The sequence below is a fragment of the Aspergillus terreus genome, genomic scaffold (assembly GCF_000149615.1).
Source record: "Aspergillus terreus NIH2624 scaffold_16 genomic scaffold, whole genome shotgun sequence".
Lineage (NCBI taxonomy): Eukaryota > Fungi > Ascomycota > Eurotiomycetes > Eurotiales > Aspergillaceae > Aspergillus > Aspergillus terreus.
The window spans coordinates 529,341-546,202 of NT_165939.1; the positions used below are offsets into that span (position 1 = coordinate 529,341).

The 16,862-nt window shown below is 50.1% G+C and overlaps 5 protein-coding genes across 5 annotated transcripts; all 5 read right to left on the bottom strand.

Moving 5' to 3' along the window:
* Nucleotides 1-404: 404 nt before the first annotated feature.
* ATEG_10142 (uncharacterized protein) lies at nt 405-1,205 on the bottom strand (the record flags this gene model as incomplete). The annotated part of the gene is made up of 4 exons (XM_001209444.1): nt 405-436; nt 521-820; nt 962-1,101; nt 1,156-1,205. The coding sequence occupies 4 exons, from the start codon at nt 1,203-1,205 to the stop codon at nt 405-407; spliced, it is 522 nt and encodes a 173-aa protein (XP_001209444.1).
* Nucleotides 1,206-2,810: 1,605 nt separating this feature from the next.
* ATEG_10143 (uncharacterized protein) lies at nt 2,811-3,550 on the bottom strand (the record flags this gene model as incomplete). Its single annotated transcript, XM_001209445.1, has 2 exons — nt 2,811-3,230; nt 3,284-3,550. 2 exons carry the CDS (start codon nt 3,548-3,550, stop codon nt 2,811-2,813), a joined length of 687 nt encoding a protein of 228 aa, XP_001209445.1.
* Nucleotides 3,551-8,679: 5,129 nt separating this feature from the next.
* ATEG_10144 (uncharacterized protein) lies at nt 8,680-9,864 on the bottom strand (the record flags this gene model as incomplete). Its single annotated transcript, XM_001209446.1, has 5 exons — nt 8,680-8,739; nt 8,802-9,059; nt 9,297-9,515; nt 9,567-9,578; nt 9,766-9,864. The coding sequence occupies 5 exons, from the start codon at nt 9,862-9,864 to the stop codon at nt 8,680-8,682; spliced, it is 648 nt and encodes a 215-aa protein (XP_001209446.1).
* Nucleotides 9,865-10,851: 987 nt separating this feature from the next.
* ATEG_10145 (uncharacterized protein) lies at nt 10,852-14,329 on the bottom strand (the record flags this gene model as incomplete). Its single annotated transcript, XM_001209447.1, has 6 exons — nt 10,852-11,040; nt 11,099-11,128; nt 11,184-11,243; nt 11,305-11,559; nt 11,632-11,983; nt 12,036-14,329. 6 exons carry the CDS (start codon nt 14,327-14,329, stop codon nt 10,852-10,854), a joined length of 3,180 nt encoding a protein of 1,059 aa, XP_001209447.1.
* A 659-nt stretch (nt 14,330-14,988) lies between these two features.
* ATEG_10146 (putative methionine aminopeptidase, type II) lies at nt 14,989-16,705 on the bottom strand (the record flags this gene model as incomplete). Its single annotated transcript, XM_001209448.1, has 7 exons — nt 14,989-15,045; nt 15,098-15,184; nt 15,238-15,399; nt 15,455-15,670; nt 15,737-16,380; nt 16,451-16,603; nt 16,663-16,705. The coding sequence occupies 7 exons, from the start codon at nt 16,703-16,705 to the stop codon at nt 14,989-14,991; spliced, it is 1,362 nt and encodes a 453-aa protein (XP_001209448.1).
* Nucleotides 16,706-16,862: the final 157 nt, after the last annotated feature.

Sequence of the window (16,862 nt, forward strand, 5' to 3'; positions counted from 1 at the left end):
AAGAATTGAACAACAAAGAAAGATACCTAGTGTCAAACTACGAGAATAGCCATAGCCATATATCACACCTTACATATCACGAAGCGGGTTGTCCATTTTTGGTAGCGTAATGGTCATGTTGGTTGACAGATAGAGAGAAAAAAACCCCACGGGATCAATTTGTCGTGGTTATGTCTACTAATCTAACGGCTCCGCCTCTCCCTTCTTGCTTGCCTCTGTCGATGGCGATGGTTATTCGCCTGTGCGACGCGAGCATATTCCACCTCCAGTTTGTTTTCCCCAGCCCACTGCCCATCAAGAACACTCTTCGCGCTCGTGGCCTCTTCGGTGCTGGCGAATGTTGCGAAGCACGTCCATTGCGTGTAGGTTCTGGATCACCAAAGGATGATTAGCACTCATCGTAACTAAACGGTGGGTACGAAACAAAATGCAGAAACTGGATGGAAAAGAGTAGAGAGACTCAAATGAAAGGAAGCCAGAGAAGGAGCGTAGAGGAATGGCGAAGGGAGTGGCAACATACCTACGAGAATCACGGTGCTTCGCCGTCTCTTTTGCGGGGTGGAGGCTATCTGGTCGAACCCCAAGTGTGAGGAGCCATTGGCGTAACTCTTCCATCGAAGTATCCTTTGGGATTCTCCTAATGGATAGCTTTGGCGTGGGGGAGAGGCCAGGGCGGTCGGGCCGCGTAGACTCGGCCCCCTGCAGGCCCTGGCCCATGTTCCGTTGCCTTCATAAGGTCTCTTGCGCATGCGCTTGCTCTGGGCCATAGTACACTCAAGCAAGGTAGCTCCGATGACGACCGCTGGTTGTAGTTCCCCCACTGCAACAGCTCTCGAATTCGGTCACGATTCCCTTGAAGGGGGGATATGGGGGTTAAACTGTGCAGGGCCCCAAGGATGACGCCCAGAGCACGCCCAGTGCGCGGCCTGGCCACGACTGTCATGTCTCCATTGGTATTTACCATGACGGGCTATGACTGCCTTCTGGATGGGATGGAGGTCGATGATGTTCATTGCCGACACGTTGGCACGAATGGCGTTGTTCAGGTTAGTCACCTCAATTGCCGCGGAGGCGGGACCTCCGTTCACTAGAACAGGGATTCTTCAGTAATTAGCAGTCTGCATAGATAAAGTGAGGGAGTGTTGGGGGATGTACTCGTTATTGGCCGCAGGTTGGGTGGGGAGAGAGCCAAATGAGATGGACATGATGGTAAAAGCTGAGTGGCGAAGGGTTGATTTAGCCGAAAGAAACAGAGAGCCAGGGAGGTGGAGATTGATACAGGAACAGACAGAAGATAGAGATGGAGAGACAAAGGTGGGAACATCCTGATAGACAATGCTGGAAAGAACAGGGTAGATATGCCTGGCATACCTGCGGAACCACCGCAGTGGTCATATATACGGTAGGAATATCATGGATAGGTACCTATCAAACGCTGGTCCAGCTTTCCTTATCCACTGAGTGTATGTCCTGAATTGGCCGGCGATGATTAGCGTAGGGGTGCTGACACCTATCAAAACCTAATCCGCTGTGCTGGGACCCCGCCTATTACCGCACGTTAGCATGCCTTATAGCCAGGACAGCAAGGGGAATGACTTACCGGGCGGCAGGCGTGGCGCACCGCTTGACAGCGGGTGCAGGCGCGGCGGCCGGGGGCAAAACAGCAGACAAAATCTCCATCGGGGGCGTCAACAAGGTGCCCAAGGCACCGCAGGCACCATGAGCCACCCTCCTGGGCTGCATCGGAGGCAACGGTCTCGTGGGACCAGAGTGGACCTTGATGAGCCCTTGGACTGTGTCCCACTGCCTTTGCAAGGTCGCTTGGTCACCTGCTTGATCCGGGTGGTAGTAGACCCTGGCCACGTACCTGTGGCGTAGACTACTGACTTGTAGTCTGTCCAAGGTACGTTGCGCCTGCGTTGTTCATCTAAGAGAAGAGTCAGAATGTTGCTCTACTGCAGAGTTGGCAAGACGACCCTACTCACGGTAAACGCGAAGGTCAGTCAGCAGGCCAGTGGTAGGGTGACTCTGGTGGTAAGTGCGCAAGATCAACTCACGGATGACCATAATGCCATCAATGACGGCATCCACGTCACCGTCGGTCGGCTCCTGCGTAATCGGCGAGCAGCGACCAGAGCTCGGGCTCGATGGCGCGTACGGCCTCATCGATCACGACCAGTTCGGGCTGGAGACTGTCGACAACCAGAGGCTGGCTGGCCCCGAAGGTGGTCCTAACGACGATGTCCGCGAGCTGCAGGGTGTAGCGCAGCAGGTTTGTGATTTTGTAAAGCTCTCCTACTTTTCCGGGTCAAAGACCGCGCCGTCCTCGTAGAAATCGATAAACCGCCGGAATCCGGCATACTTCTCCGGCTAAGACAAGAGGGAATGGATGTAGCCCGCAACCTATAGCGCCCGATACCCCAGGCTCTGCCGGATATTAACGAATAGTTTATCAATCACAGGAGAGAGGTTGAAGGTGGCATTCCCGTGCCACTCGATCAGAGAACACACTTCTTCCACCCATACGTCCAGGACATTCTTGGGCGCCAGCACCAATGTCAGCCTGTACAGCCATGCATCATGGGATCGCACCACGAAGGTTGTCAACGACGTCACAGTCTTACTTAGTCCGCACGCGTCCGCGAACACGCCTCCCTTCACCGGGGGTTTTCGGGGTCCCAGTCCTTGGCCTCGGCGAAACGACGGTATTCCTTCACTGGATCGGCCGCGTCATGCCCGTGGTCGCCTTCTGTTTCTTCTCCCTCGCCTTCTCCATCACTGTCGGCCGGGCCCTTTTCTTGTTGGACCATTCAGGCCGAGCCGGTAACGTGCCACGGCTTCAGCATTGCGATCGGGATCGTGTCGCTCTTCTCCAGGTGCTGCAGGGAGTCTCCCGGTCCGCAGCCGCAGGCAATTAATATCTGTACCACCGCCTCGGCTAGCGCCCTCTGCGGGATGGATAGACGGGCATTCGGCGCGACGTGGCGTTCGCGGTTGGCGAGATGCAGCGCTATAGCGACCTCTGTCTCACTTGCGTAGAGGCGGATCACCATAGCCTGGTGGTCGATAACGACGGAGTTCGCAATCTCCTGTGCGGTGCAAGCGAGGTTGTTCATGGCATCGTTGCTGGGCGTCACCATCAGCACCTGCTGCCGGGTCCGACCCAGCGGGACGAGCTTGGGCGGTGGCCGTTCGTCCACCAGCAGATTAGAGGGCACCAGGAGCAGGATCTAGTGGGGCGCAAGGTGGCGGAGTCGTCGGGGGCCAAGTCGATGAGACGCACCTGCAGCTCGTCTAACGTATCAACGGTCACTGCTTTCTTCTGTAGTCTGCCGTAATGCGCTCCTATCTCCCCGAGCCACGTTGGGAACAGAATGGCGGGGCATAGGATGAGCGTCGGTGTGAAGGGAGGCGGATTCGGATTGACGGACTGGCGGGCGGCGCGCTCAGCGGTATAGAAGATGTGGGAAAGGACTGTGATCGTTTTTCCGAGGCCACAATTGTCGGCCAGGATACAGCCTTTCAACGGCGAATCCTCCTGCGTTGCCATCCAGCCTCGAAGTCGACCCTGCAATTTCGTTGGGCCGGTATTGCACAGGGACGGACAGCAGGTATTGCCGACATATATATATGACCCATGAAGGCCAGATTGACGCGGTCGATGGAGTTGCGAGAGAACTGGTGCAGCCACTTTTCATGCAGCTTGGACAATTACACAGGAATAGCCCGAATGCTTCATTAGCCTTGTCTATGCCAGACACAGTTGGACGCACAATTGTTGCATTCAGTGCCCGCCTATCTGGCCCCAGCAAGTGGACGTCTACCCCCTCGTTCGCGTAATTTTCCACCCTGGCGCCGGGACAGTCATGTCCTAACATGCACAGGCCGTCGTCGCATGGGTTTCCGTGCACGACCCTCATGCAGGAGGGCTGCACGTGGAAGCAGCCACATTTCACGGGCAAGATGACGCTTATATATAATGAGGACTAGCCTCGCAATGCAGACAGCCGTGCAAGCTGGGAAAGACAAACTTGCCCAGTCAGTTCGGCGGGGCAGGCCGCCAGTATTTCTGCCCTCAGGAGCTCATTCGAGGACGGCGACACATGCACAAGCTTTTCGGGCTTCATGTTCAAATGACGTAGGCTAAGGAATGATCAATCATGTTAGCAAACTGCTGTTCGACGTGCTATATATCGCTTGACTTACTTGTCGCTCAAGGTTTTTTTGACGACGGTTATTGAGACTGGCCAGCTTATGGTTCAGGACTTGCAGTCTAAGTAAATGTTGGATCATATTAGCAAGCTGCAGCTGGAAAGGTTTTATGCTGATCAACTTACCTCTCCCTCACGGTGTCACGCTTTGTCGTGATGGACGAAGCAACACATTGCAGGGCTTACACCCTATTCTAAGAGGTCCAAGTGATAAATAGTTCATCGCCTAGGAGGATGACATGGGCTACATGGCCAAAGAATACAATGACATATTGACCAACAGATCATCACGCTACCAAAAAGTGCCCAAGCACCTAGAAGCGAAGGGGATCATAATGTCCATCAGGCCATCCTGACTGAGGAAGTGATGAGGATAGGGAGAAGTGGAGGGAGGAAGAGGGGGGAATGAAGGGGTATATATGCCTGAGCCGTGGAGGACGGGTGAAGGGAGCGAGTGAAGAAAAAGCAGTCAATATTGGAATGGACAGGAGAAAATGAATATTGATTCTCTGTTTGCTTGTCACTTGAGGGAAGCCAGTCACCCTGTATAGTAATAATGAATGTACAGCAGTAAATCCGTATGGGGTAAAGGGTTGTCTCGGCAAGCAGCATAAGTCGGTGAAGCCTCATTCTGGACGCCTACGTACATGTCTTGGTGGGAATCCGTGGAAACCATGCAAACAGATTTCTCAGGTAGAACAGGATAGAGCATTTTAGAGTACTTGAGTAGAGGCAAGATTTCATGCGAAAGGATGATCTTAGACATCTGCTGGGTGAGAAGGCAGGGTTTCTTTACTATCATCCCTACCCTGGTTAGTAGTATACAAGACATTAGGTCGTCATTGCTTGTATATTGATGGCAGATTTCTGACAATAAACAAAGGATATCGTACACTTCACTGTTCACAAATGTCCAAAGGTTCAGGATCTTGTAACTTTTGCGTCATAGTAGTACCCCTAGCCCTGTTCTTAGAGCTTCACCATGGCATTAGTTAAGTATAATGCTCTATATTCCAACAGGCGTCAAGAATTCCTAGTGGAGACAGTCGCTTTATGTATAGTATGGTTCCTCCCCGACCACGCGCAGGGGAATGGTGCTGACTGACAATGTCGCTTCATAGGCTGGTACAAGTCTCTCATCTTTCTAAGTCATCTCATTGTTCATGGAGACCCTCGTGACAATTGCCTCTATGTTTACTCTTCTGCGTGGAGAAATACACCAAGTCAGGGGTATGCGTTCACTTGCTTGCATCTGACAGGTGGTTGCTGAATGCAACAATTGTGCCTTGGTGGCCGGCGTAGACAAGGTCAATGAGAAACTCAGAGAGAGATGTTGCTTGGGCGAACCTGGTAAATGGTATAGGAGGACTACTGTGATGTGGATCACCAACTACCTACCTTGAGATAGTCCGTCGCGTTTAGAATATAGTGGGTCGGCATAATGACCATACAAAGATGGTAAGAATAGCTCACGAACTCCGGACCATTCTTTGTAGTCTCTATATCAATACTGGCCATAATAGTGACGGAGTGGCCCTCGGGCCGGGCAGTGGAAAGGTCATGAGAGAATTGCTTCTGGGGCGGACTCCTTCTGTACCAACCTCGGGGTTTGGTATAGAGCCGGAGGGAAAGCATCGGCCCGATGATATGACCATCATCCAGTCTTCTTCCAGTTAAAAGTCTGTTGTGGATGCAGATAACGCTCGCCTGGCTTCGGTGGCCTGCAGAAGGCCTTGAATAACTCTTTCGTTGCCGTGTGCGTCGTTAATTCTTATCAATCTAAAGAAGTCTGACGCATTTACGTTTGTAGCTAGTTGTAGGCACTGCATGTGAAACATGTTGCTTCCTTGGTACATCTTCCATAGGCCCTAACATGTGGCTGCCCCCTTTCACGCCAGATGTTCTTTCGAGCGGAATCTGCGCATAACACAGTTCCCAGCCAACGCGCTGATTCTAGTTCGGATGCTCTCATTAAAAGAGCTAAGGGGCGGCTATCCAGCGTTATAATCCCAGGATCTGTGCACAACTCCCTTGAGACCTCGGTTGAGGATTGAACCCCTAGACAAAAACCTTCTTTAAAATTTCGATCGGTTTGTATTTTTGGATTCGGTGACGTGTATATCCTTCAGACTAGTAGGCAGAAGTGACTATCAGTAGGTATTTATTGTGGGCTTGTTGTTTGATTTGGCCTTCTTCGGATTGAGACTGTAACTTTTTGAGTATCAGATCTATCTGCCATGAAAACACGTCGCAGGAATAGACCAAATTCCTGGCAATTGACTGCTTGCAGATTCTTCAACTAGCCATTAGAGATTAAAGGATTAAGTCCTGTATCACGCTACATAGAAAGCAAGTCATAAATATGCTTTAAACATCCTCCTCCATGGCGAATCCGGTGGTGGTAAGGGTCTCGAGTCTGTTAGCAAGTCTTCTTTTCATATTAAAAGTGAACCGATTTGTATGAGCTGTGTGAGTTTTCGGAACCTCTCTGTCCAATTGCTCGCGTTTCTTCCTCGCAAGGACAGTCAGAAAGATGGCATCGAGACGAGCTCTAACAAGGGCCTCCGTCCCCGGCGCGTTTCCACAGGCCAACTTGTAATCAGAGAGGATAGTGCCTATTTTCGTTAGGATGGATGCATGATACCTTGAATATTGGAAAGCTTACGAAGATATTCAGGCACTGGTTTGCGGTCCTGCGCGAAGAAGCCAATGGCTGTTATCCCGATCCGGCTTCAGTGCGAAGAACTGCCTTCGTCAGATCGGTGACGGCCGGAGTCTCAGAGTTAGACACTTGTTAACAAAAATAACCATTACACTACGAAAAATGGACAACCCACTTAGTGGTATGTAAGGTGTGATATATGGCTGTAGATGTGGTTTGACAGTATATCAGCGCTTCAGACGGACCAATGTAATCTCGGTTCTAACCCTTATAACCGCCAGCATTGAAAGTGATTAGCGAAGTGGACAGCTGTTTCTTCTGCTATTTCCGGTACAGTAGCATGGGACGGAAGATAGGCGATATCTCGGATTGCTCCCCGGCGCAGACTATGGCTAGTAATCGGTCCGACTATCCCAGTAACCTGGGCATATGTTTAGGATTCCGATTCATCCCGCAAGCGGTTAAGGGCTGATCTAAGGCCAGTTTTAAAGCACGATTGTTTTCTTACTGCGGTAGGACCGGATAGTAAGAATATGTCAACCAAAAATGACCATTACACTACCAAGAATGGGCAACCCACTTAGTGGTATGTAAGGTGTAAAATATGGCTGTAGGTGTGGTTTGACAACACCTCAAAGTCCTCCATACCCCAGTAATGGTCGTCGTCGTCGTCATAGTCGTCTACCTCCCAGTCAACATGTGCGACCCCGGACAAGGCGATCACCTATTCATAAACCACTGCATCTCAATGATTTCCCAGTCTGGAAGCGGCCGAAGCTCTGGGTGGTCGGTGGTCATTTTGATCGTGTCGCCGGATCTGATGAGGGCGCAAGTCTCATGGTCGAAAGCCGGCTCCTTTAGGGTTGTCGGGGAACTTCAAGGACCGCTGGCTACAAAGGGTGACTTTCTTCGTATGATCGCCTTCCATGAGCCAGTAAAATTCCAGTGTCAGACACTTCTTGTCTTGGGGATGGCAATAAGTTCGAGGGCAAGAACCCAGCACCGTGGTAGGGGTGGACAGGAGGCGCGCAGCAGACAAGGTTGTAGCATATATCCACGTATTTGCCGTGGGGGGATACTGTAGCATGCTAAGTATTGATATGCTCTTCGGTTCAGAATTGCGGAGGGCAGAGCACATATTTGCATGCAGGGGCTCTGCATCCATCGGGGAGAACTGCTGCAACCAGGGTGAATGATGGGCAACATGGTGCATTTGGTCCTTGGTTGACAGACATCTGCGCCCATCTCTCTCTTTACACTGTATCCTTATCAGCTGTTATGATGTCGCGCAGAAGTATGGGGGGAACTGACGAGCTTTGTGGCCGGGGTCGAATGATACTTCAAACTCGTGTTCTGCTTCCCTGTATGCCATCAGCGAATGTTGTGATAGGAGGGGGATGGACGTACATTTCACCAGAACATTTAAGCAGCTCAGCAAGTGGGCTAGGCGATCCAGGTGTGGAATCTGAAGAACGGACCTGCAGTCTACGAAAGGAAGAATACCACATCTGCATAATGCTGAAAGAATAAGTCAAAAAATTAGCCACGTGTTGAAATAGGTACGGTGTATTATCAAGGTCTCCTCGTGAGATTTTGACAAGAGCAGTCTGACCAGAGTAAGGAGGGTGACAGAACAGTATTCATGGGCCCTACGCTTATGAGGCAGGCACCAGAGTGAAGCATGAAATCAGTAGTTAATATACTCCACCTATCACCAATCCATAGCAAGAACATTCACCCAGTATCAAGTACCAGGTATATTCTTGACAACCATGGATTGAACCAGGCCTTCAAGATAGCAGACCCCTAGGTCTCGCCTCTCAATCGAGCAAAAAGAGGAAGTACATTGGCTCCAAGTAGCCAAACCTGTTGGCCAGTTGTAAGCCGCGTGCACATTTCGAAAAAACAGTAATACTGAGCTCACTTACTCCATACCAGTAATACGACACGTAGTCATGCCGTTCATCGTAGCTTGAGATATATCCATGAAGACAACGGAGGCCTACCCCTGCCAAGGCTACACTGGCCGCAACGGGTGGCTGCCAAAACGCGACGACACCAACGGTCCAGGCCATCATAAGCACAGCCAGCGACCAGCGAGCCGCAGGTTGTGATATAAGTAGGGGAATCGTCTTCCGGTCCATGTATGCATCTCCTGAACGGTCCCGAAAATCTTGCGCATGTCCCTGATTCCATTCATTAGACCTGTATTCTTGATTCTAGAGGGAATACCGACGGTTGTGGCAAAAATTGCACCCATCATCATTACGGCAATTGCCTTCAGGCCACCAAGCTCTCTCCCATGGTCTAGATGTCCGGTCAGCCTCGCTCGAGCGATTTAAGACCCTTTGCATCATGAGGGACATGCCCAGAATGACCGTTGCTCCCCAACAATAACACGCCAATCCTATAGCCCCAATAACGTTCTTCACGATAGGCACCTTGGCTAATCCTCCCTCATTGTATGCCACGATGGCCACCGTGTAGGCGAAGGTACACTTGACGGTCCGTGCGTGGACACTCACTGCCCACATAAGGGCAAACAACATGACGTACAAGACCCAGGCACGTCCGAGGGAGATACGTCCGGATGGTAGTGGGCGATGAGCCTTTGCTAGACGGTCCTCTTCCACGCCATCGATCTTTCATCCAGTTCAATATAAGAACACTGCTGAGACTAGGGTCATACACACTTGGTTCTTGACCTTGATATTGGTTAGTCATAGTCCGAGTCCAGAGGGTTCACGGCAATACCTGGAATGTGAGCAGGTGCACTTGGATCCAGAGAAAGGCCCTCAGCAGCAGCTTGAATGATGACGGCCCTGCTAGTATGAGAGCCACTGCCGTCTGTTCGGTTAGATTGAGACTATTATGATGATTAGGTATGCGTACTGAAGACGGAACAACAACGGGGATGTCGGATTTTCCGAACAGATAAAGGGTTTTCAGAATCTGACCCAAGCGAGCTCCGATGTTCATAGTTCTCTGCATCTTGTTGGTGTCTTCAAAATGTGTTGTACTGGTGTGGGAGGCCACAGGTGTATTTAAACCTTCGTCTGTATGCCACTAGGTTGCCTGTTCCCTTTCCTGTCCGCCCGCAGGCCGTAAACCTTAACATCTGCCAGGGGAAATTATGTTCCAATGAGGTTTCAAGGTCGGGAGGAATATAGTTGGGAAAGGGGCACGATTCTGGAAGATAATACTACCGGCATTGCCTCTGTTGTCGATTCACGTTAGCAGTGACGAATGCATTTCCATATCAAGCTCAGCGCCTAGAGTCAAGTCGAGCCGGTGCATGAAGCATTGAACAAAAAGATGATACTGCGTTTCGCCAGTTGAGATCATTGGGCTATTGGCGGGCTTTCTGGGCTGTCATCTCATCACGCGCGAGATTATACTAGCCCAACGTGGGGTGCTACAGGTGTGTTATGGCCTATACAGCCCTACCTGTAGCTACATGTTCTCTATAGATACTTCACCCTAGCGATTGGAGTGGATCTTACATTTCAGCAAGCGATGCGTATATACAGTGAGCCAGATAATGTAGCCGTGTCATGTGTCGCAAGGAGCGTATTGCCTGTACCTCCGCATCTACTGACCTCCCACTTAGATACAGATGTAGACAAGGGCCCAAGCCTGGTTCCTCTGGCCGACAGGTTGTGGTTCATCCAGCACATGCGGAAATCCAGGAGCTGCAATTCAGCGTCATACTTACGTGTAGGCGTGAAATGCCGAGTTCCCAAGTATCTTTACAGGTTGCAGGATGCATCACACTCAACGCAAATAACAAAATAAGAGACTTGACTATTCTAATGTTTGTGTCGGCACACGCTGAATGGTGAGAAGGCCCATCGAGTAGTTGGACCGCCAAACATCCCAAGACCAAAGAGACTCCCGGCATCAGACTGAAGACTTTGGGCTTGCCTTGTCTCTTTTTTTGCGCGAGAACATTCCGATCATATTACCCTGTACCATTTGCTAAAGTGTGGATGTCAGTTTTTCTGCTGTGTTATAACCTAGAATGATACGATCGGAGGCACGAACAGGAATACACTTGGAGATCAACCATAAAATGCCGGTGGTAACAAGCGACATAAACCCAAATAATATAACCCACCTCCAATCCGGATTATCTTGGAGCAGGTTCACGTTCATGCCAAACAGGCTCTAGAATTCAATCAGTCAAGGTCTCCACATAGGAGTGTCATGAGTAGAAGCGGCTTACTGAAACAAACATCAGCGGCAGAAAAATGAACTATCAAGATTTGATTATCAGCCAGCTCCGCAAGTCATTTGAAGACTGCACTCACATTAATCCAGCTCAGACGCTTTAAACTTGCCGCTTCGTTTGTAGAGACCCATGCAAGCTCCTATTGGGTTGATCTTAGTGTCTGAATGAGATTTTTTGAGGAGTTCTGTGACCCAACGTACAATCTGTAAGAGATCTCGTGCAGCCTGTTCCAGATGGTCAAGCTTTGCGGTCACGGCCTGGTCAATATTGTTGACCACTTCTCTAAGCCGCAGTTTACCATCTATTTCAAGTGAAACATTAGTAGTAACCGCTTCGAGGAGTCCCTCAATGTGACATCGCAAGCATCGCCGCAGCTCTGCACGCTCTAGAGCATCCTGAGCAAGCTCATCGACTAGGCCGTAACTTCTACCACGCTTTTTGACTTGATCATGCCGCTAGTAATTAGGTCCTCATGGATCAGTTCTGTGCTTTGCTCATTTGACATGTAATAAAATTAGTAGACTCACCAGCAGCTCGACCCTTGTGTTTGCATTAGAACATTTTGCTTTCCACTCCTGGTGTAGAGTCTCAAGAAACAGTCTGAAAAAGTCCGAAGGCTCATGAGGGACCCCGCCGCGTGGAAGCATGCTGATAAATCCATAAGCGAGCCCTTCTGCTGTCGTCTTGCTACACCAGGCGATTCCCCATGCATCACCGCATTTCCCTTGCTTATTTGGGAAGTTCAGTGAAATATAGGTAACCGACCGATACCCAAAATCTTTCTGAGCATAGTTCCAGTAGTAGCCCTCCTTGATGATCTCCTCACGGAAACCAAGCTTCCACGGTAAGTCGGACCATATTGACGATTGCTCGCAGATACTTAAAGTGTTCGGGATCATGGCGGCTGTTCCTGAACATGAATCCCACTCACCACAGTCTTGTGTCTTTTGCTCTGGGCAACCAGTTGCATTCCCGTCCATCGACTAACTGCAGCTCGAAACCCCAGCTTTGGCCCCTTCTAGTGATTTGAACCCACGAATGCTGTTTATCGCCCAATGCGAACCATTCCTTTGACGCAACTGGTTCGAGCTCTATTAATGGAGCATTGAGCATGAGATCCACGATATGCTTTCTTCGCGCTCTCAGAGCATACTGCAATGGGGTCTGGCCAGTATGATCTCTGGACCTCAGATCTGCATTGGATAGGATCAAAGCTGCAACAAGCTCCTCGTTTTCCCCAAGACATGCAAGGTGCAGAGGAGTTCTGCCTTTCTGGTCAGGCTGGCTGGGATCATAGCCCGTCATAAGAAGGTCGAGCACCATGTCCACTGTCTTCTCTTGATCGATTGAACTTATACCTTCGACCAATAAATGCAAAGAGATGGTGTCACCGTCTTTCAACAAATTAACTGAAGCTTTATGTTCCCCCTCCAACGCCCAAATCAATGGAGTCCTCGAAATTGGGTCTTCGCTTCCATCACGGATGTTTATGTCCACTTTACCCACCAAGTCCTCGTCTAGGAAATACCGCACAACTTCGTCGTCGCCGTACTCGGCTGCCCAGGAGAGCCAGTTGCGCCCGCTTCGATCTTTTTTATTTGGGGATTCTAGGTCCTTGATCAATAACGGGAGGTCGGAAGGATTCATCGTCCCACCAAGCTGGGGCCGGACCAAAGGATTCGAAGACTTGATAGATAAATCATTCCTTGCTTTGAGAAACCACCAAAATCCTGTATGTCCTTCGTTATCTGGGACATGGGGATCTGCCCTTTTTGCCCTATTTGCCCTTCTTTGGATGAGTAAATGCATGATCTGAATGAATCCACGCTCTGCAGCCAGCGAAAAGGGAGTGCGACCTTGTCTATCTTGACAGTTCACACTCACTCCTGTTTCTTTAAGGAGAAACTTCACTATCGGCTCATGTCCATTCGCAACAGCCCAGGAGAGGGATGTCCACTTCTGCTCATCCTCCGAGTCGATGGCTGCATTCGAACTGAGTAATTGCTTGAATATGTCGAGCTCACCAAGACTTGCTGCCATGATCAGCGGAGTTCGACCAGTCGCATCTCGACAGTCTACAGATATCCCGGGGACGCCCAGTAAAATCTTCACTGCCTCGTGATGTCCCTTTTCAACAGCCCATGCTAGCGCTGTCCGCGTTTCTGCATCAACCGAATTGACTTTTGCATTGGCATCAAGCAGTACCTGTAAAATGTCGACATATCCGAATTCTGCTGCAAGTGATAATGGAGGTCGTTTTGTTGGGTGATGGCTGGTAGAGAAGTGCTCAATTTCCAGCAGAATTTCTTCAGGTGGAAGATAAGTGTCAAATAGCCACTTGTTCAGAGTCGGCCACCTGACTTCATCTAGCGCATGTACATCCGCCCCTGCGGCGATGAGAAGCTTGGTTATACCAATTTCTCCACGCTCTGTGGCCATAGACAGTGGAGTGCGACCTTTCACGCGATGATTCGCCAGACTCTCGTCAGCCTTGAGTAAAAGCTCAACCATCGCTACATCTCGCTGAAAAATTGCCCACAGCAGGAGGTCGCGTTCACCCCCAGTTACTCGTCGACCCTTTGCTTTAGCACTGATCAAGCACCTTATACTTTCGGCATTTCCAGTCTCTGCAGCGATCCCTAGAGGTGTCCGGCCCTTGATATCTTGATAGTCGCTATCCACGTCTTGATTCGAAAGGAGGTATTTCACCGTTTCGGGATGCTGTCTCCAAAGTGCCCAAAATAGAGGCGTCCAGCTTTTTGAGTCCACCGAATTAATATCCGCGTTGGCTTCGACAAGGATTCTCACGTGGTCGAGACGCCCAAGCTCTGCCGCCAGTGACAGCGGAGTACGGCCTTCATTATCCCTCTGGTCAAGAAGAGCTCCTTTATTTATTAAGAGACTTAATGACTCGGTTTGTGGGCATTGCACGGCGGAAAAGATGCTTGTTCGGCCGTCAGAGGTGCAAAAATTCACGTCGATTCGTTCGTGCTGCAAGAGTTTATCGAGCACTCTCCATTGCGATGTCGCCTTGGCCAAGGGTGAGATGCCGTCTATTTGGAAGTTGATGTCAAGGGACGAATCTTTAAGGTAGCTTTCAAGCCCTTTTTTGTTCTTCTTCAGCTTTTTGGACCTCGTTATTTCAGACGTGATCGAAGAAAGAAAATCCTGCTGAAGTCGCTCTCGAGCGATAGTTTCCTGGGGAGTATTATCATCAAACTCCATTTCTGTAGCCTTTTTCTCCTCTGAAGATTGCAGTCAGAGTCAGTGCACTGGGTGTGTCAGAGAGAGTCAACGTAGCTGAGGCTCGAAATCGCTTTGCTGCCTAAAACTGAAGCCTGATTCATCGTGCTCTAAATAAGCCAGGGCTGACTCGAGTCCTCTGACCATCTATTGGTCCGTATGGCGCCACCAGATGTACTCAGAAGTCAGAGATCTCGAGGCTCCGCCCCTCATTTCAGATATGAATTTGGCCATTACTTCAAGCCTAGCACATTTCCTGCCATTGGCAATTTCGACCTTGTAGTAGTGGGAGTTGTTCCCCGGTTTGGACACTTGCGTCCGACACTCTCGTTATTTGAGTTTCAACCTTACAAAGGCGGTACATAAGAAGGGATAATGCAGGGCGTTATATGTTAAAAAGATTGGATTGTAGCTGGAGTGGCAGGAATGCCCATGAACAGTAGGCTCGCGATAGCCTAAGACCCCTTAGCTGCCCAACAGAAGCCGGGGCGTTCAAGGTGCGCTATGGGCAGACTAGTGCGGCACTTTCGTACAAAGTTCCACGCTGATGGTGGACTAAGTTAACTTAAAAGATTCAACGAGCGACTATGGTCAGTAAACAGATACGATGTGAAAGAGTGCTTCGGATTAGGCATGAAGTCCTAATAGTCCTCCCCACGACTGATGACTTCCTTTCCACCGCTGTGGAGCAGAATTGTCTATAATAAGGAATTAGTAATAGTATTGTTCGTAAATAGGGACGACGCGTACATGTTCGAACTGCGCGGTGTAGGAACCCTTCACATCAACGAGTGGAGCATAAGACTCGACGATCCCATTGTCAATTAAGTTCTTCATCTGTATTATGAATCAGCATCTGCTTCGTTGTCAAACCCATACCCATCACTTACCCCAAGATGATAGCTCTTCACTCCAAGACGCTCAAGGTACCGGCGACAGAATACCAAGCTTCCAAAATTGGCGTCAATAGTCTTGAGGAGAGACTTTGCCGATGCGAGACGCAGGTGGGAACCAGGAACGTTGGCATTTCTACCGTAGCCGTAGATTCCGATCTATTCGCAAGTTAGAATGAAGACTGAAACCCCCTAGGGGATCATGAATCCTTACATCATCATCCAAGACTCCCTTGCCGGTACTTCCAAACGTCTCGATAGCGAATACTTCTCCTTCCTCCATTTTGTCCGGGTTGTTGTTTTTGATGAAAGGAATCTGCTTCCCGCCATGGATATTGTATCGGAGAATATCATGGCCGGTGATGTTCCTGATTGCTTTGACAGGAATGGTCTTTCCAGCCAGATCGACTTCGTAGCTCTCCATCACTTCCTGGATGGCGGCACTAATGTCACTTATTCTGGCATCGACACCAGCATGCTATTATAGTCAGCTTACACTTCCTACAAGATCATCGAGAAAGACATGTACCATTATACCAGTGTTCGTCGCCTCCTTCACGGCGGTTAAGAGATTGTCATAGGTATGGTCAAAGGCGACGGTAAAAGCCGAGTCGACAATACGTCCATTGATATGAACGCCAAAATCAACCTTGAGGACATCGCTCTTCTCCAAGATGACGTCTTTCCCGCCGGGGTTAGGCGTCCAATGAGCCGCAATGTTGTTCAAACACAACCCAGTGGGAAATCCCATGCCGGCTTTCAATGCGTCGCCAGTGTCCAGTCCCTGGTGGCCACACAGGGCACGAACGCCGTCTTCAATCCCTTCCGCAATGGATTGGAGACTCGCGCCTGGCTTGATAAGCTCGGCCTGGGCATACTGGCGCACTTGGCGGTGGATTTCGGCGGCCTGCCGGTAATCGGTCAGGAGGTCCTCGTCCCAGAGACGCGAGTTGTACTGCGACTCTTCGTCAGTGGTGCGGGCCGTATTTTCATACGGGACCAGTTCGCCCACCGGGTACCCGGACGGGAAGAGAGTCGACAGCGGGACGCGCGGAGGTGTAGTTTGCTGTGTCGCGGGGGCGGCTCCGGACTTGCTCTTCTTGTTCTTCTTCTTGGACTTCTTGCGTTTCTTCTTCTTTTCTGTTATGACGGCAGTCAGCTGGATCGCTCCAGTGCGTGGCCGTTGGTTGTCCGAGTATATTGCACATACCGGCGTTGGTGGTAATCACCCCCACTTCCTCGTTCTCATCATCGTCGTCATCGTCTTCTCCGACAACACCGCGGTCCAAGTCAGCCGACTGCGAGCCATTCTGAGAGGGCTTGGGGTTGGGGCTGGCTGGCTTGAGCTCGCTGGAGTTGGAGGCTGAATGACGAGAAAGGTCAGTGAGAATCATTACTTGTCTAGGAAAAGAGAAAACATACCATCAGGCGACTGCCGGTGGCCGTCAGGGGTCTTTGATCCCATGCTGCACTTTCAATGGGCAATTCTGGCATCAACGAGAAGTAGGATGATCAAGATGATCGATTTTGGAGGTTGTTGGCAGACTTCTCATGTTAGTGCTTATATTCCCCTCGTTTTTGTCCCGCATAAACAAGATTAGTCATCGTATCGGTATAAATAT